Source organism: Peromyscus maniculatus, chromosome 12 (genome assembly GCF_049852395.1).
Source record: "Peromyscus maniculatus bairdii isolate BWxNUB_F1_BW_parent chromosome 12, HU_Pman_BW_mat_3.1, whole genome shotgun sequence".
In the NCBI taxonomy this organism is placed as follows: Eukaryota; Metazoa; Chordata; class Mammalia; order Rodentia; family Cricetidae; genus Peromyscus; species Peromyscus maniculatus.
In genome coordinates, this window is record NC_134863.1 from 11,979,481 (window position 1) to 12,000,034 (window position 20,554).

The window sequence follows — 20,554 nt, forward strand, 5'->3', positions numbered from 1 at the left end:
TTCTGAAGCATCAGGGATAAATTCTGCAGTCTCAATATGTAACACCACTCTTTCAGCATACTGAGAGTCAGTTACTATGTTGAGAGGTTCTGAAAAATCCATTAATACCAACAGAATAACATACAATTCTGATTTTTGAACTGAATTATATGGACTTTGAACCACTTTACTTAAATTTTCTGATTTGTAACCTGCCTTTCCTTCTTTATTGGCATCTGTATAAAATGTACGAACTCCAGATATGGGTTTTTGCCGTACAATTTGAGGCAAGATCCAGTCAGCTCTCTTTATAAGATCAATTCTACTGCTTTTGGGATATTTGCTGTTAATTTCTCCCAAAAAATTACTGCAAGCTCTTTGCCAAGGTTCACTTTCTGTCCATAATTTTTCAATGTCCTCCTTAGTTAAAGGTACGACAATTTCTGCTGGGTCTATGCCTGCTAATTGACAAAGTCTCAATTTTCCTTTGTAAATCAAGTCAGAGATTTTTTCCACATAAGTTTTTAATTTTTTATTTGGTTTATTTGGTAAAAATATCCATTCCAATATAATATCTTCCCTCTGCATTAATATTCCAGTAGGAGAACGCCTAGAAGGTAAAATAACCAAAATGCAATCCAGCTTTGGATCAATATGATCCACGTGTCCTTCATGCACTTTCTTTTCTACCAAGGCTAATTCTTTCTCAGCTTCAGGTGATAATTCTCTTGGACTATTTAAGTCCTTGTCACCTTCTAAGGTTTTGAACAAATTAGTCAGTGCATCATTTTTTACCCCAACAATAGTTCGTAGATGAGAAATATCTCCAAATAATCTTTGAAAGTCATTAAGAGTCTGTAGCCTATCTCTCCGAATTTGCACCTTTTGGGGTCTAATTTTTTGTAGCTCTATTTTATATCCTAAATAATTAATAGAATCTCCTCTTTGTATCTTTTCAGGAGCAATTTGTAATCCCCAGCAAGGCAAAATTTTCTTTACTTCTTCAAACATTATTTCTAAAGTATCTGCATTTGAGTCAGCTAGTAAAATATCGTCCATATAATGATAAATTATAGTTTTAGGAAATTTTTTACGTATCACTTCCAATGGCTGTTGTACAAAGTATTGGCACAGAGTTGGGCTATTCAACATTCCCTGTGGGAGGACCCTCCATTGAAATCTTTTAACCGGTTGAGAATTATTATAAGTAGGCACTGTAAAAGCAAATCTTTCTCTGTCTTTTTCTTGTAAGGGTATTGAATAAAAACAGTCTTTTAAATCAATAACTATGAGAGGCCATCCTTTTGGTAACAGAGTAGGCAAAGGCATCCCAGATTGTAGAGAGCCCATTGACTGAATTACTTTGTTAATTGCTCTAAGGTCTGTTACCATTCTCCATTTACCAGATTTCTTTTTAATAACAAATACAGGAGAATTCCAAGGGCTGGTTGATTTTTCAATATGCTGAGCATTTAACTGTTCTTCTACCAGCTCTTCTAAAGCCTGGAGTTTCTCTGTTGTTAAAGGCCATTGTTGGACCCATACAGGCTTGTCTGTTAACCATTTTAAAGGTAAAACTGTTGGTGTCTTTGGAAGATCATCAGTTATTGTGCCCTGTTCTTGTATAATATGGATGGCTGGTGACCACTCATTAGAACAATATCTTCTAATATTTCTCTCAGTAACATGTGCTAGTTTATGATTTGTTTCTGAGATTGGAGGGATGTTAATCTGAGTATTCCATTGTTGCAACAAGTCTCGACCCCACAGGTTCATAGTTATGTTAGCCACATATGGTTTTAATTTTCCTCTCTGTCCTTCTGGACCTATACATTCGAGCCATCTTGCACTCTGTGTCACCTGAGATAATGTCCCAATTCCTAACAGTTGAACGTTTACCTCCTGAAGAGGCCAAGTTGGATGCCAAAATTCTGGTGCAATTATGGTAACGTCCGCACCTGTGTCTACCAGACCAGACAACAAAACACCATTTATTTTTATCGTTAATTTTGGTCTTTGTTCATTAATAAAAGCTTGCCAAAAAATTTTCTTTATGTTTTCTCCTGAATTTTCTATTCTCTCTGTTTCATCATCCTGACCAGCATGATTTATTCCAATAGGCATTTGGTTATTTAATCGCTCAGAGCAGGGATTTCCTCTATGGCTTCAGGAAAGGTTTGAACTGGATTTGCAATGGGGGCCTGCCTGAGGCCCCTCTGGGAGTTTCCCGAAGACTGAGGCAAAGGATTACCCTGTCTGTCCTTTGTTGATCTACATTCGTTGGTCCAGTGTTTTCCCTTACCACACCTTCTGCATACTCCAGAAGGAAGGGGGCATTCTGTTGCCCTTGTTCCTTGAAGAAACATTTTTCTGGGAATGACCTGTCTACAGTCCCTTTTCAAATGTCCTTGCTTTCCACATCCAAAACATCTAACACTCCTCAAACCTTTTGAAATTACTTCTCCTACCCACGTATCATCATGCTCATCAGCCTCAACATTAATTGTTTCTCTAATCCAATCTTCCATAGGTTCAGATCTTGCCCTTAATGGCTTGATTATTCTTTTGCATGCTGCATTCGCATTCTCAAAGGCCAAAGATTCAATTATTGCCTTACCAGCTTCTGAATCTGTGACCATTCTCTTTACTGCTGAAGCCAGTCTTTGTAAAAAATCTGTAAAAGACTCTTTTGGGCCTTGCATCACCTTTGTAAATGACTCAGATTTTTTTCCTGGTTCCTCAACTCTGTCCCATGCATTCAAGGCTGCCGTTCGACATAAAATTAGGGTTTGGACATCATATAAACATTGTGTTTGTACTGAAGCATATTGGCCTTCTCCAATAAGCTGATCCTGGCAAACTTGTATTCCTTTATCCCTCCATTGTTTTTCTATGTTTTTAGCCTCCTCCTTAAACCAGGTCAGAAATTGAAGTCTCTGGCTGGGTTCCAGAACACCTTGTGCAAGGTCCCGCCAGTCCTGTGGTACTATCCTATTATATGTTGCTCAAGAGTTTAACATTTGCTTTACATATGGGGAATGCATGCCATAAGATACTATTGCCTCCTTAAACCTTTTTAAATCCAACATTTCAATTGGAGCCCAAATATTTTGTGTAGCCATTTGATCAGGCATCTGCTGTATGGTTACAGGATAAATTAAGAGTGAATGTGTGAAAACAGGCTTTCTTTCTGTAACCTTATGATCCAGACTTGAAACAACTTCACTGTTAATTTCTTCTGTCTGAATTTTTACAGGTTTAACAAGTTCTTCTAAAGCTGTTATCCTGGCACTTAAATTGACTATCTTTTTAAATATTGAAATGAGGATTACCATAGTGATAAGCTTCATAATTTCACCAATACTAATATTATATAGTTGTTCCATTGTCAGACTGCCTAAAATTTCGAACAAAAACCAATTTTCTTCCAATGTACACATAAAACCCATTTTTTAATGTAGAAAAAAATCTCTTTTAGATAGTTTCCTTTAAAATATCTGATATGTTATGACTTACCAAATCTGTGTAGAACAGTAGAAATCCGAGGGGATTTTCAAAACAGCCACCTAGTGTCCCAGGTGTAAATCCAGAGAGAGAGACAGAGAGAGAGAGAGAGAGAGAGAGAGAGAGAGAGAGAGAGAGAGAGAACGCACAAGAAAGCGTAGCCGGCTAAAGCCACGTGTTCCCTCTTCTGCCGAGTCAAGGCTTGGGTCTGGCTTCCTTAAGCTCCGACCACGTGCGTTGGCTTTACAGGCAGGGTCCTGTTCGGCAGGGCAGGTCTGAGTTGTTTGTAGCACCGGCTTTAAGCTAGCAGGCTTTAAGCAAGCAGCTCAGTTAGTCCGGCCTGAGGCCAAGGACTAGGGGGCCGCTGCTCCGACTATTAAGCCGGCCGCCGCCTGCTGCTGCCTGCTGCCCTTGCTGGAAAGCGGACCTGCCGCCAAGCCAAGCGATTTTTAATGGATTCTTGTCACGTTGGGCGCCAGATGTAGATGTAACCAACCGTCTTATTAAATAAGAAACACAGAAACAATGTAAAAGAGAAAGCTGAGAGGTCAGAGCTCAGAGCTAAAATCTCACCCTTCCTTCTGCTGTCCCAGCTTCCTGAAAGAGAGCTATATCCTGTCTGTACATCTTTTTTATAGTATTATTGTCCTGCCTTCTCATTGGTTGTAAACCGAAACACGTGACTGCCTCGTCACTGTCTGAGTGTACAGCCCCCTAGGTCTTAAAGGCATATGTCTCCAATGTTGGCTGTATCCCTGAACACACAGAGATCTATGGGATTAAAGGCATGTGCCACCACCGCCACACTCTGTCTATGGCTCTAATAGCTCTGACCCCGGGGCAACTTTATTTATAAACATACAATCAAAATCACATTTCAGTACAATTAGAATACCACCACACTCTCTGTACCACCACCCCTGATATTTTTTATATCCATGTAGTAAACATTTGCTCAACATCTTGTAGGTTCCAGCATTTCAATGTCTCCAAAGGGGTATCCCATAATAGGAATCATCCAGAAAATGGGAATCAGGTTTAGCTTCTCGAGAGTCAGAAGACTTTGGAAATTTCTGCAGATCTTGAAATTAGTAGTTGTGGAATCATCAGCAAACCAGGCAGCCATCAGTCAGGGGAAAATGTCTGCATGTGGTGTGCAGAGTCAGCTGTGAGGCAGATAGGTACAGTGATAGCCTCTAAAATGATCCTTTATTAATAGAACAACTAGTCATTTCTGGGCAGCATGCTAACTTCTAATATTTTCAACTTCTAAGGCAAAGACAGTAAAAGAAAAAGTTAAATGAAGGTATGAAACAGTCATAAATCTATAAAAAACTAAAATTTAAAGAACCACAAACCAGGAAAATATATTTATCAGGAAAGAGTTCATTCCAATGTAAGAAAAAATAATCAGGCCTTAATAGCTAAAAAGAGAAGTTCGCTGAGACATAAATCGCTAATAATATATAGGAAAACACTTTACCATCAATTAAAGAGCTTTACATTATAATACAATCAATTTTTTTATACCTATAAAAATACTTTTTCAAGCAGATTCTTTCAAAACAATTTCCTTTAGTGGAAATAGTGCCATTTGAATCTTAAGGCTAATATATATAAAATAATATAAAATAAATATACAAATAAGGATTCATTATCACATCAGTAATGTGGTAATAAACAAGAAATGCCAACATCTGATTACTTCTGGGAGCAGTGAAAATTTGCTAAATTGGGCTACTCTGGTTTTGAGAACGGCTAAAGCATAAGTAATATACCAAGCTTGCATGTTGTGTTTATATTTTCTAAAACTCATGTTGAGACTTAATTGTATTTTGATATTATTAAGAGTTGGAATCTTGGGGCTGGAGAGATGGCTCAGAGGTTAAGAACACTGGTTGTTCTTCCATAGGTCCTGAGTTCAATTCCCAGCACCCATATGGTGGCTCACAACCATCTGTAATGAGATCTGGCTCCCTCTTCTGGCCTGCAGGGATACATGCAAATAGAACACTGTATACATAATAAATAAATAAATCTTTAAAAAAAAAGAGTTGGAATCTTTAAGAAGAGGATAAAGGGAAATGAGCAATGTCTTTTTTTCTATTGGGACATGACCTCACGTGCCTCACAGCTGACTCTGCACACCACATGCAGACACTTTCCCCTGACTGGTGGCTGCCTGGTTTGCTAATGATTCCACATGGGAGCATCCCCTCCATGACTACTAGATCGAGACTATTACATAAGGGGTGGATTTGTTATCAAAAGATGTGCTCAGTCCTCTAGTCATCTTCCCTCCCTCCTCCCTTCCCTCCCTCCGTCCCTGCCTTCTTATCTCACTTCCTGCAGCAAAAAGGCTCTCACCAGATGCAGTCCTTCAATATTGGTACCCTTCAGTGCTGGTGCCCTTAGATGCTGGCCCTCTCAGAGTCCCTTAGCAACTTCGTTTCTATTATCATTTTCTGTGCAATATTCCATTATGGCATTACAAAGCAGGCTGACACATACTGTGCCAATAACCCAAAGAGAATTAAAAGCTCTGATTTTTTTTAAAGATATAAGTGGATACCACAGTCACTCCTCTAGAGATTCATTGGAGAGCAGTTTTGGTAGATGGGCTAAAGCTCGATGGTGGAGCATGTGCTTAGCATTTACAGGTCTTGGCTATTTATACCTTTGGAAATGCCTTTACTGAGATGAATGGTTAATCAGTCATCTTTACATATCTGTGTATCCACTCTGCTGATTTGCTTTGTCAACCAAATTAACCCACGCCATTAGAGTTAGAGGAAAGAAGTCGGGAGGGGAGGGAGGGGAGGAGAAGAGGAGAGGACCTCTTAGTTTAACTCTTCCTATTCTAGTTACTTGGAAGGGACCAATTCAGTGTATCCCCACTTCTAAAAGGAGTTTCTTTTTGTATTTAGAGTAGTTTTTTTTTTTTTTTTTTTTTTTTTTTTTGGTTTTTCAAGACAGGGTTTCTCTGTGTAGCTTTGCGCCTTTCCTGGAACTCACTTGGTAGCCCAGGCTGGCCTCGAACTCACAGAGATCCGCCTGCCTCTGCCTCCCGAGTGCTGGGATTAAAGGCGTGCGCCACCACCGCCCGGCCTTAGAGTAGTTTTTAAAACTATAAATTTCTTGGAATTTCCCATGTAATCCCCATACTTGAATAATTCTATTTTCATACTCACAAAGTACTTTTATCAGAAAGCTTTCTGGTTCTTTGCATATAGGTATTGTTGTCTTCATTTTTATTGTTTATGCTATATTATTACATGACTTAATATAATTATTATTACATTATGCTATATTGTGTTGTTATACATATTACATAGGAAACATGAATCTTGGAGTGCCTCCTAGGTAACTTAACCTAAGTCATGCCTCTAATAAGCAGGGAAATTTGGAGTTCAGGCCTCAGATGTCAGTGTCGGTTCCTGAGATCTGTAGCTGTGTGTCAGGTACCTTGTGTGCAGTAGGCCCTATGCTAAGCATGAAGGATACAGAGATGTGCAATGTTCCTCTATCCTTTGCTTCTATGTAGCTGAGACTGCAGACACTAGCTACTAAAATGTGCTCTAGTGGCTCTAGGAACTATCTTTTCCTCCCAAATGCTCATGATAGCTGAAAAAAATCACATTAAATCTTCTGCCAGGCAAGAATGAGTCCAGCTTTGCACTTCAGACTGGTAGAGGGAACTGGAGAAAATAATAGTAAATGTAGAAGATGAAGAAGAGCAGAGATGACAGGCTGGAAACTAAAGGAGATATGAAGGAGAAGGAAAAAACAGAGGAAGGATGAGAGGGAGGAGAGGGAAGGATGAAAGAATGAGGAGGAGAGGGATGGGGAAGGATTCAATCTGGTTTTTAAAAAAGAAGGAATGAGATTATGCATCCCATTATTAATGCTCAGTCTCATGGTTTTTACTTGAGTGTACCTGAGGTTTATGGTGACTAATATCTAACTGAAGTGGACCATATAACTTTTGGAGTCTAGATATCCTTGGATTTGCTAAATAGAAGCTATGCGATATTAATGTTATTAACATGAGTATTTATCAGTAGTAACAATAGTCTTGAAATTGTACTGAGTGCAGATTTGTAGGAATTGCTCTGGAAGCATTGTATGTGAGTAACTCATGTGATCCTTATACCAGTCCCAGCAGATAGATTGTAGTATGGCCTATTTTTACAGACAAGGAAATGAAGTACAGAGAAGGTATATAAGTTGTCCCATTCACGTAGATGATAAGCACTGAGCCCTGAAATAAAGCCAGCCCTGTTTGAATTGGAGCTGGTGTTCCTAATATCTGTGCTGTACTTCTTTATCATATCTTGATCCAAAACTTCCCATAAAGTTTCAGGCATATTTCAAGTGTAACAAGACTATAGCTTGCATGTTTATGATCATTTTAGAGTTTTCTCTTTCAGAAAAGTAAAAAGGAAAAAATTGTAAAATTCCTATTTCCCCTTTCTACTGGGTCCCCTGACTGCTAGCAAACACACGGGCATTTTCTATAAAATGAATCATTCTACAAAAGTAAACTCATTCATTGAAGCAGATTTGTCAATGGCACTGTGGGGAAAAAAACAAGCAAACAAAAAAGAGATTGCGATGCCTGTGTGTATTGGCTCACTATAGAACTATTTGCCATCAGCAGAATAAGTGATTTCTGTTGGCTGGAAAATGGTATTGAGATGGCTTTACAATGATCTTAAGGAGCACTTCTGATATATCTACAGCATAAGCTCCCAGGTGTAAAAGAAGAGATCTGAGAACCCACATAGAAACTTTATGAAGGGTGAAGGTGTGGGGGGAGGGGGAAGGTGTGTGTATTGCATGAGATGTCCTATTATATCTCCATTAGGATAAGTTTTTCCTACTGTGTACATGCTAATATCTCTATGATTCCCAGGCGAATGCATTTCTAGAAATTCTAAGAGACCCTTCATTCATTTTTAATTCTACGAATCCACACAATATATTATATTAACATGTATTTAAGCAACACATATTCTGTGTCTTACACATATTGTGCTAGACGATGGCAACATAGAGTAAACCTATAGAGCTTGTAAGACTATTCTCTACAGGCTCATTTGTGGCTTCTGTGCTAGAAGACACCTGCCTTCACTTATCTGTAACTATGTTTTTCAACCCAGGGTACTTAAAATAGTATTTTAAAGAACACTTTAGGGACTGGGGAAGTAGATCAATTGTGGAGCTCCTGTGTTGCATGAACAAGGCCTTTAAAAATCAGTCCATAGCCCCATAAATAAACAAAAATTAAAAGAGTTCTTAATATGTTCTGCTGAATGCACATGCTGTCCAAGAGCTGTTTATTTGCACACAGTGCAGCAGAGATTTTTCTGAGTCCTTCCTACAGCCAACCAGGAGAAACATAACCAAACATCTGGCATGTTTCACCTAGAGCCAAATCCAGGCATGTTAGAAGGAAGAGCTACAGGTAGTTGAAAGCAATCAAAAAGGAGGACTGCTTTACAGTGTGACCTAGCAAACAGACTCACCAAAGCAGAAGTGGAACAAAGTCTGTGTTCAATCAAGTCAATTGCATCAAATTCCAAACACTTGTAATTGCTGAAGACATCTACAGCTTTAGAAGATAATCAACAAACTAAAAGAAATCTGCCACGTATAAAAATAATTTGCATTCAGGTTGTTCAAGGAATTCCTTTGTTAATAAACAATTGGAAACCAGGCAAAAGAAACAAGCAGGCAAATCTTTCAGTAAGAATTAGTCAATGAACATGAACTTGAGCTCAGCATTAAGAGAACTTTAACTATACTAGTAACCTAGGGCAAAATTAATTAACATAAGATACTAAGTATATGTATTAACAAAGTGGAGAAATTGTAATAGATTACTAGGACCTCCTTGTGCCAAGGAAATGATGGCTACTCTAACACGCTGCTGACAGGATTATAATTTGGGAGAACCACTATGGAGCAGAAAAATCTAGTAATTTCAAAATGGATATAAACCACGAGCAAATAACTCTAGGACCAAATATCCACTCTAGAAAACACCTATACACAGGAGAGGATTCATATTGGTATATTCAAAGAAACATTGCTTATGACAGAAAACTCTGGAAATAGCCCAAATAAACAGCTCTTGGACAGCATGTGCATTCAGCAGAACATATTAAGAACTCTTTTAATTTTGTTTATTTGTGGTGCTAGTGATTGAATTAGGGGCCTTGTTCATGCAACGCAGGAGCTCCATAATTGATCTACTCCCCAGTCCCTAAGGTATTCTTTAAAATACTATTTTAAGTACTGGGTTGAAAAAACAGTTACAGGATAAGTCTATGTATTATTTAGGGTGGACAGATCAAACAGACCTTCATATGACCAGATCTGGCCTTCTACTGACTTGCTGTGTAGTTGAAGATGACTCTGAACTTTTGGTCCTCTTATCTTTTGTTTCTGAGTTCAGGAATTACAGATGTGCACTGCCATGTCTAGCCCAGATACTAATTTGTAAAGCATTTTTCAGAAAGACTACCATGAGGCTGAGGGTACAGTGCTGTGATAGAACATGGGTTCAGATTGTGTTAGGCTCTAGGTTTGATCCCTGGTGACAAAGGGCTGAAGGGGCGTCTTTCTAGCCAAGCATGGTAGTGTACATCCAGAGCCCCAGATCTGTGGAAGGCTGAGGGTAGTAGCATCACTATACTCTGGAAGTTGGAGGCCAGCCTGGGCAAAATGGTGAAATCTCTCCTCCAAATGAGAATGGGAGATGCTACAAGTATTTTCTTTGGGTGTGTTCAATAAACATGCTTTGTATATACAATAGTAACAGTGGACATTGCTTGAGGGAGATAAAGGCTGGGGATGGGAGAGAGACTACATGGGGACAGAAATGTTTTTCAGCTCTGTGTTAAGCATATTGAGACACAAAGTGAAGCATCTAAATCTAGCTGGGCAAGGCTTCTGGATAACCTGAGCTCCAAAAATTCTTGGCATAGTCCTGGATTTTTGAGATACTGTTTTTTTTTTTTTTTTTAAAAAGCAAATTTTTATATTTGAATATCCTTTAAAAAGGTTCCTTCCAGTGAGGCAGTACATCATTTATTTGTATCATGAAACTTCAATAGCCCACAATTTATATATTAGAAAATGGGAAAGGTCAATGTGTAAGTAAGGAATGCACAAAACTGGGCAGGTTACTGTTACAACACCGCAAAGTACAAATGAGAAGATCTAATCCCAGCTCTTTCTGTCCCAATTCTCCATAGTCATGAGAATCCTAGCAAAAGGCGACACTTGAGGGTCTGCACTGCTGATCCGGAAGATGCAGTCAAAAGCTGCTGCTTCCAGTCCCAGACCTCAAGACTAGTTCCCAAGCGAGAAGAAAAGCTGGGCAGACCAATGTTTGCCGACCGTAGAGTTGTAGGGTCCATTGGAAATGACCCAGGAGAGTTCTGCTTTCTTTACTTTTAATTAAAAGTATCTAAAATAAGATCTAGAAACAGACTGAAATCTTTTAGTTGTTATTTTCTTGTTTGTTTTAATTAGTAAGGAAACTCTCCATTCCAACTTTGCAGTAGAGAAATGTAAAAGGAATGTCATCACACATACCCAGCCTCCATTCTGCCGTATCCATTCTCCTGTGTTGCTCATTATGAATTCAGCCACAAAACTGGAAACTTGCTTGTAAGCATTCACATCCAAGCCAATCTGCTCTTGGGTTTTTTTTTGGTTTTTTTTTTTTTTTTTTTTTTTTTTTTTTTTGAGAACATCCCCAAAGGCAAATACAGTCACAGTCCTTCCCCAGTTAATGATGCCGTCTTCAAATTCTTTTTCCATCACTTGATTAAATATAGTTCTGGTGGAATCTATGGATCCCACATCAAAATCATCCAAGGATAATTTCAGGTTCTTTTCAACTTTTTTTTGAACTGAGAAAGCAACTCTTTGTAGCACTCTGGATGTTTTGCTTGGAGCCAATTCTAAAGCGGGTACCTGCAGGACGTACTGAAGATAGTCCTCAGCCAGAGTGGATAAACATGAACTCACAGTCAGTCATCTTGCCTGGCAGAGCTGACTGGAGCTGTCCACCCGGAGGCCAAGGAGGCAACTAAGGCAAAGACAGGTTCTGGTGCCGGAGGGCTAATCTTATTTGGAGGCTCCTGGAATTCTCTTTACATAGGTCCCTGTGTAGGCTACATGTGAAAGCAAAAGCTCAGACTGTGAAGGAGGAAAATGTTTGAGAGCAACACCATTTACTTTTCCTTTTATGATTCAGTAAAGCATCAAAAATGAGAGGAGGTGGAGAAGTCAGATCCCCATAAGTTCCTGGGAACTAGAGGCCCTTCTGAGTTGCTCTGGGAATATTACCCTTGAGATGTAGATATACTAGGTTGAAAGGAGGAAAAAAAAAGCTAGCTTCTTTCTTCTCATATTTATAATTTCTGATAGGAAACAATCTGGCTTTAAGCCCAACTCCGCAATATTCTTTTTTAAGTATGCATCTCCTTTTGTTTCACGCCTGTGCCTGAGTTTATGTATATGCAGCATGTGCATGCAGTACCCATGGAAGCCAGAAGAGGGTGTTGGACCCCTTAGCACTGGAGTTACAGGAGGCTGGTATGGGTGCTGGGATCTGAACCTGGGATCCCCTGAAATAGCAGCAAGTGCTCTTAACTTCTGAACCACCTTTCTAGTCCTTAATACATATTCTTAAATCATATACATTTCCCTGTATCTGGGTCAGTAATCATGGGAGAAATTAGAAGGAGCAATGATCTTAGAGTCACAATGCCTGGTCTCAGTTGTAGACAAGTCCTTCTTCCTGTGGCCTGAACTGTGGAAAAGGAAGCCATCTAGACTGACTTTAGGGGGCTGAGGTGAAACCAAAGGAGATGACCTAGATAATGCGCTCCTGTCACCGTGTCTGGTGAGATTGGGTGCTTTGTGGTGCCGCTCTTCATTCTTTTAAGAATTAGTGATGATTTGGCTTCTCAGTCATCTCCTGACCCAGTGAGTACAGAACTTTGGTAGCAATTTGGAGAGAAGCTTGGTAGAGATGGTGAAATCAGTGGCTAAAGTGATATTGCCGACTTTGGGTTGGAGCTTAAGTCTCCTCACCTGAGTATGTAGCAGTGAAGGCAGCTGCTGAATGCATGAAGATGAGGGGCCATGCTTCTGACGGCTTCACACTGAAGAGCCAGTGTGAGGAAATAGAGACAGTTCATATCCGTGGAAAAGTCAAATGTGTCTTTACCCTCCTTCTATACATACTGTCTGTGTTTTTGATTCTTTGCATCAAATTCCTATGAACAACTGCAAACGTGGAAGACAAATTCATTTGCAACTTGTATTTACGATCCGTTACCATAGAGTTGAGGAGGAGGGGAGAGGGGCTGCTTAGGGTGCTTGGAAATAGAGAGACATGTGGTAGCCATGGAAATACATGAGAGTTGTTGATTCAAAGCCCCAGCTCATCTGTTTTAAATGTACCTCCAACTTTGCACTAGAGGCCACAGGTCCCACAGTCTCAGCCAGTGACAGCAACTGTGAAGCCACCCTCCTGTACAAATGGTTGCACAACTTTCCACAACAGGTCGATTATATTAATCTTCTTCTTGAGAGCTCTCCAAGCCCGAGCCTACTGCTTTCCATGCTTCTCTTCCTTCCTCCCAAGGATCAGTCCTGAATTACTCTCTCGCAGCTTGCCAGTTTCTTCTGGCTCCCTGGGCTATCTCCTCACATCTACTTAACATAGAATCTTCTTTTTGGAGTATCCATACAGAACAGAAGAATTCATGGTTAAAGGGCCACCATACTTCTATTAAATTTTGCCATGCAAAATTCCTCTGTGACTATTTCTGTTAGCCCACAGAATCACAAGGCCATGGGAAAACTGCTTTCTGGCTTCTAATCAGATTTGGGCATCCTAAGGACCACTGAAACAATAGGAAGATTGTACACACACACACACACACACACATACACACACACACTCCTATGATGCTCAGAATTTCTGACAAAGCAATGGAAGAATGCAGCTTACGAATTTCAATAAAGTCTTCTGTGGTCAAGGGTATCTTCTGCATCTCTTATTACTTACTCCTCTACCTATTTCCCAAGTCTGGACCCAAGAAAAGCAAATAGTTGATCTTTGTTGAATAAGTGAAAAGCTTACTTCAAAATAAGGGTCCAACTATATTTAGATTTTATATTTCTGAAATATTAATCCAAAAATGAGATGTTTTAAAATTTTTTAAAAGAATTTTGTTGCTTTATTTAACTTATTTTGGAGGGTTTCCAATTAATTACATTTTAAGGCTAGATGAAAGAGAAAAAGAAAAAATTTCACCATCACCACTAAACAAAAAAAAAAGAAGAAAATAAAAACGGAATTTTGTATATCAAATAAAGTGTAAAAGGTCTAGAGGCAGAGTAGTACACAGAGGGAAGTGAGGGTAGGAGGCATGCAGCTGACCAAGAAGAACATACAAGGGCATGTAAAGTATCATTCACTACCACTACATGTATGTGTAGAATTTTGTGTAGAATAGAGCCTACCCCAATACACTCTGAGCAGGTCAACCATACTAGGTGGAAACTGAAAACCATACATTCATTATATTACTCCATAAATGTAGACTAAGGAACAATGTATCAGGACTGTTGTGTAGACTTTCCAGCCTACAAAGAGTTTTCAGTCCAGGAAAAACTATAGCATGCCATACACAGTACAAGGATCTATTGAATGGAATGATTAGAACTCTAGTAGGTTCAAATATAGAGATATTTCCCGAATTACAAACTAAGGCAGTTGTAGTCTGAGCTGTGCAATAGTTCTGAAGCTCTGAAATTTATCTATTGTGAATTAAGTGAGGCAGACTGATTGGAAAGAGAAATGATGGAAAGAGATTTGCCAATATTTCCATATTTAAAAAGTCCTTAGGCTCAGGGTCTGGTATTTATAATAGCTGTAGGGCAGCTGGTTAGCAGCTTGCCCAGGTTCAATCCCCAGCAACACAAACATGAAAGAAAAACATGGCCTGACTAGGCTTTTCTTTGTGCTTAATAATGAATTAAGAACTTCATCCTTTTGTACATTTTTTTTGCTGTCAGTGTTTTGATTATTAGTGTGTATATCCTTGTGTATTTTCGTTGAACTTGTAAAAGTACTCCCATGTCCAACTATCTATGCTTGTAATAAGCCAGCCTCTCAATACTCAAGGCTTAAAATAGTAACCATGTGGTTGTGTGTGTGTGTGTGTGTGTGTGTGTGTGTGTGTGTGTGTGTGTGTGTGTGTTTCTCACGACCCTGACATTGGTCAGGACCCAATAGGGCTAACTGGTATTTATTCCTTAATGTCTAGGATTTGGCTGAGATGACTTAAAACAGTTGGGACTCTTTTCCATTCTGACCAAGCAACAGTTGTGATAGGAAACAAGAGGACAGAACCCCAGATCATCCCAGCTGATGAAGAGCCAGGGTGATGCAAGCTCAAGACAAGGTAAGTAAGTTTCAAAAGAAAGTACTGAGGTCAACTGCTTCCCCCAGAGGAGGAACCTGAGAATTTGCTGGGCTTTTTGCTGCTTCCTTGGAAGTGACATGGGGGAGTTCTGACTCTGCTTGGCTCTTTCACGTCTCTGAATTTAGCATAACTACTTCCCTATTCTGAAGCCCAGACCAAGGCAAATTCTCTGTCAAGAAAGATGGTCTTCACGTATACAAAATAAGGAGACGGTATCTTCAAGGTATGGTTGAGGAAAAGTTTTTTTTTTTTTTTTTTTTTTTTTGGACAGGGTTTCCTGTATCTCACTCTGTAGACCAGGCTGGCCTTGAACTCACAGAGATCCGCCTGGCTCTGCCTCCTGAGTGCTGGGATTAAAGGCATGCGCCTCTACCACCTGGCAAGGAAAAGTTTTTTATTGTATATATGTACAGCCAGAGGTATCTGGAAGAGTCCAGAGAAGGGAGAGAAAATAGTAGACTAAACATGACCAGTATACTGAACTGGGGGCGGGGGGTGGGGTGGGGGTCGGGGTGGGGGGAGCGCCATGAGAGAGGTCCAAGAACCAAGAGAGAAGAAAACCAAGACAGGGGCCGGAGAGATGGCTCAGTGGTTAAGAGCACTGGCTGTTCTTCCAGAAGTCCTGAGTTCAATTCCCAGCAAACACATGGTGGCTCACAACCATCTGTAATGAGATCTGGTGTCCTCTTCTGGCACGCAGGGGTACATGCAGGTAGAACACTGTATACATAATAATAAATAAAAGGGAGACAAAAAAAGGGAGAGAGAATCAAGACAACAAAAAGAAGGCACATGTCCAAATCGGCAGGGTCCTATAGGGATGAGAAGCTGGGGAAAGGGAAGGCCATGAGCTGGAGAAGTTTAGGGTAAGGGGTTGGGGTGAGAAGAGCTGAGAGGAGTCATGGACTCTATAACAGGTATTCGCAATGCTGAGAGAGCCTAGAGGCCAGCATGTTCTTTGGTGTGTTAATAGGTACCACAGTCAGCCATTTGTCCCCAGTTTCTTTTGGACCTGACACACTAATAACACAGTTGAAGCACAAAAGAATGAGAGGAATAAGCACAAGAATCCACCTGTGTGTCTTTCATGACCTCCTTCAGTCCTGTGGGGTCAGGCCTTCATGGTCAGAAAGTTCCATTGGAGACAAACCCATCCCCCCAGTTCCCTGGGTTATTTTTGTTGGTTGTTTGGTTTCGTCTTAAAAACAAACAAACAAACAAACAAACAACAACAAAAAAAAACTGGAGGCTCCGAGTGACAAGGTTCAGGGTAGAAGTGCATTTTCACTATGGAGACTGAGGTCCAGGCTATCCTATGAGCACAAATGTAAGCAGGAGTTCCCCTAATTTTCTTCCCATGTTCCCGAGGAAGGCTCAGGAGGGTTCTGCAGAGACCCAACTAGTTGTGAACTCAGTGAGTGGATCAATACCTGAGAAAGCAGAGAAACATCATGCAACCTGGGGTGGAACGTTATCTAAGGGTACAGAGGCACAAGGAAATGAAAGGGGAAAGGATGGGGGAAGTGAAGCCGGGAATGGGAAGCCAGGGGAGAGGTTATCTTTAAGGATACAGCCAGGAACCCCCTGTTGTTTTACTGTCTGTCAGCTTGGCAGCTGCACCTGAATCTAGGGCTATTTTTAGCTGCTGTCTGCAGCTCTGCAGCCAGTGCCCCTCTACTCAGGCTTTGGTGGGACTTCCTGTCCTTCTGACATCGGTTCTGCCACAGGTTTTAACTAAGTCTCTATCATTCTATTTACCAATAAAGACTTGGGAGTCAGATGATGGGGTGAAAACCTGCTAGCTCAGAGAAGCCTAAAAGCAACCAACTGACTGACCTTCCTCTTTGGCTAGTGACCCAGCAAGAGTATCTCTCCAGCTGTTCCAAACCCAAAAGACTGCCAATACTCCAAATCTCCCTACTACTTCCTGTCTGTCTGTCTGGCTCCCTCATACTCTCTATGGCTAACTCCTGTCAACTAGTTGCAGGCTCTGGTGGTTTTAACTTTAACATAGTAAAATTACATATAACAAACAAGAATTACAGTTATGGACTGGAGAGATGGCTCAGTGGTTAAGAGTGCTGGCTACTCTTCCAGAGGAACCAGGTTCAATTCCCAGCACCCACATGGCAACTCATAACTGCCTGTAACTCCAGTTCCAGGGGATCTGACACCTTCACACACACATACATGCAGGCAAAACATGAATGCATGTGAAATAAAAATAAATAAATTTAAAAGAGAATTACAGTTAAACTATCTAGTCTATTTGTATTTTGTGAATTTAAAGAAAATATCTATCTTATATTTGTGAGTCTAAAGTTTCATATCTACCTTATCTCTTATCATAACCAAGGAAAACCATAATTATAACTATCTAGTCTTCAACTATATCAAAGACTTCAGAAGGATATAATATTACCTAAGTAAACAGGAAGTACATTGTAAGCAACTTCCAAAAATCTAGAATGTCAAAGACAGCTGCCTGGACAGTCACCCAAAGTTCTTCTGCAATGTTGGGGCATCCATCTTCAGCCTATAGGTCTAGAGTCTCTCAGTCGCTTTTCTCTGTGTGCTCTAGAATGTCTGGCAGTTTCCTCTGTGAAGCAGGAACTTGAAGGACCATCTCACGTTGCAAAATTCAGTGATCACCTGCCTATGGGTCCTGTATGTTCAGTCGATACAACATTTTGTCAAGCAGTCCAGGCAAGAACAGTTTCTGCCCAAATGGCTATTTTTGCCAAGAAAAAAATAAATTCCATATGGAGTGTCTTTGATGCCCATCTTTCTTTGAAGTAAATCAGTGCTGCCAGGAGCAGACATGTCTCATTGTCCAGGAAAGTCTAAGTTTTTTAAAACATTTAAAATGCCATTAAACATTAAAATCCCATATTCTGTGGGTCTTTGAAGTGTTTGAAGATTAACTAACTAATTGAAATATATCTATATATATCTAGAAAACTTAACTAACATGACTATAAGTTTGATTATCATGGATGACTAATTATTAATTTGTATTTCTCAACTATACACTACAGTTTCAAATGAGTTGCACAAACAAAATACTTTAAATATAAGTAGAAATATATATACAGTATAACAAAATTAACTTTAAATTTGTATCAATAAACTAAAATTCATAGCAATGTAAAACATTTTAAACAAGTTGCTCTTTAAAAGTAGGTTCAACAATTCACCCTTTTATCCTATCATATCTATATCCTATATTTCCACACCATATCCCCCTTTCTTCTTTTAGAAAGATAATGACTATGACCAATAACAATTTGTGACCAACAACCTAAACAAAGACAAACATCCATAATCCATTATTTGGGAATGTGGGCATAGTGTTCTAGGCTACTTCCTGTTGATAGGGGGCACTGATAGGTAGTCATATGGGATCCTGAGAAAATTCAAGATAATGGTCAAGTCCTGACTGGAGTAGTCGGTGAGACTGCTTTGTCTGAGCCAGTTGCCTTGAGACAGTTCTGGATGTTGGATCATCTGGACCATGATGACATCAGAGACCTTTCAGGGGGTCTTGACTGGTCAAACCATATTAGCCTGGAAGCAGCCCACAGGTTTTTATCTTCTGTGGAAACAAAAGCAGAATCTCTTTCCCAAAGCAACATATCCTTAGACATACATTTTGAAATTGAGATACCTCTAATATATACATATTGATTTAACTCAGCAATTTTTACAATCAAATGTCTCTTTCCAAAGACAACATAATCCAGACTCTCTATGCAATATCCATCTTTATATGGCTTATTTTTTATACTTACTTCCTTTACTGTCTCTTTAAAGATTTTCTATTTTAAAACTATCTATTCCTTTATATAACTGCATATATTCCTTTTTCTCTCTCTTCCAAGCCTACATGCATTTTTACACAGATTGTAAACTATTTCATCTGAATCTGTTTTATTGTGTATCTATTGCTTTAAACTGCAGTATGACTAGGAATGAAATGGCAGCTGTGGCTGCTGGCTCCACCCACCTCAGCTTCCCAACATGACAGAACTATGTTTACAGCCAGCTCTAGGAACCAGGCTCACCACCAACTCTGGTAAGCAGTGGGTCTATGCTTCCATCGAGCAGCGTGTAGCCCAGAACCGCCCCCCCCCCTTCTTGCCTGTACTAGCAAAGGCTAAATCCACCACTTAGCATAATGTGTGGCTTGGAGAGGCCTCTGTGTACCACGGGAATACATCATGCTGCAGGTCAAGCCCACACACTGCTGCAAAACCGCCATAATGTAGCTCACGGCTTGCCTGAGAGACACAACTAAGAAGCTGTGTTTAGCTCTGTTTTAGAATCTTTTTTTTTCTTAAAGCTTTCTCAGGTTTTAGGTGGAAACACTTGCTCCACAGTGGGCACCATTTGTAGCTGAAGTTTTCCTGTGTCCCACCCAGTCTACAGCCGCTCAGACCCAAGTAAACACACAGAGGCTTATGTTAATTAAAACTGCTTAGCCATTAGCTCAGGCCAACTACTGACTAGCTCTTATACTTAGATTAACTCATTTCTATTCATCTATGCATTGCCACGTAGCCTGTGGCTTACCTGTTCTCTGATACCTTGTTCTTTGGGTGACTGGATTTGAGTCTGCTGACTCCTCCCTTCCTTCTCCCTGTATCTCCATTTGCTTTCCCACCCAGGATTATTCTGCCTGCCTATAGGCCAAGTCAACTTTTACCATCAACCAGTGAGAGCAGCACACATTCAGTGTACAGAAGGGAAATTGGTGTCATGAGAAACGAATTTATACAAGTCCTGCACATGAGAGAAAGTGTGGTATTAGGCTTGAGTTCAACTTAGTTCACTTAACAAAGATTTCAGTTGCACCTCTTTTCCTAACAAATGTTGTGATATTATTTTTACTTACAGGATCATAAAATTCTACTGTGAATATGTATCATGCTTCCTTTATCCATTTCTTGTTGATGAGCATCTAGGCTGGTTCTATTTCAGGCAATTATAAATAGTACAGCAATAAATGTGGATGTGTAGGTAAGGTATTTCCGTCTATGTTAACTTGGCATCCTTCAAATATATACGTAAGAATCACATAGGAGATTGAAATGGTCATTCAATGTTTAATTTTTTGAGGCGCCTCCATACTTATTTCCATAGTGGCTGTACAGGTTCCCACTAGCAATGATAAGGGTTCTCCTCACACACCCTCCTCTCCTGCATTTGATGTCATTTGTTTTCATGATCATGGCCATCTGACTGGGTTGAAATGGAATTTCAAAATAGTCTTGTGTCTCCTTGATGACTTGGAACACTTTTCCAAGTATTTATTGCCCATTTGTATTTCTTCATTTAAGAATAGTCTGTTCAGTTCATTGGACCATTAACTGGTTTAGGTGCTTTGTTTTTATCTGTTCCATTTTTGTAGATATATATTTATATATATCCTAGAAATCAATGACTTGTTTTATGAGTAATAGGCAGATTTTTTCCCCCATTCAGTAGACTGACGCTTTATTCTAATGTTTCTTTTATAGTGCCAAAGATGTTTTAATTTCATGTAATCTCTC

At 39.8% G+C, this 20,554-nt stretch overlaps 1 protein-coding gene and 1 pseudogene across 1 annotated transcript in view; one reads left to right on the plus strand and one right to left on the minus strand.

Annotated features, from left to right (window-relative positions):
• LOC143268218 (bcl-2-related protein A1-like) overlaps positions 1-11,536 on the minus strand; it is a 277,543-nt pseudogene extending 266,007 nt beyond the window's left edge.
• Positions 1-20,554, plus strand: part of LOC143268219 (uncharacterized) — a 75,225-nt gene that overhangs the window by 6,317 nt on the left and 48,354 nt on the right. Inside the window, exon 2 of the mRNA XM_076549355.1 lies at positions 14,844-14,981. Within this exon, the coding sequence (XP_076405470.1) occupies positions 14,948-14,981 (34 nt within the window). The 5' untranslated portion in view covers positions 14,844-14,947. The remainder of the gene's footprint in view (positions 1-14,843; positions 14,982-20,554) is intronic.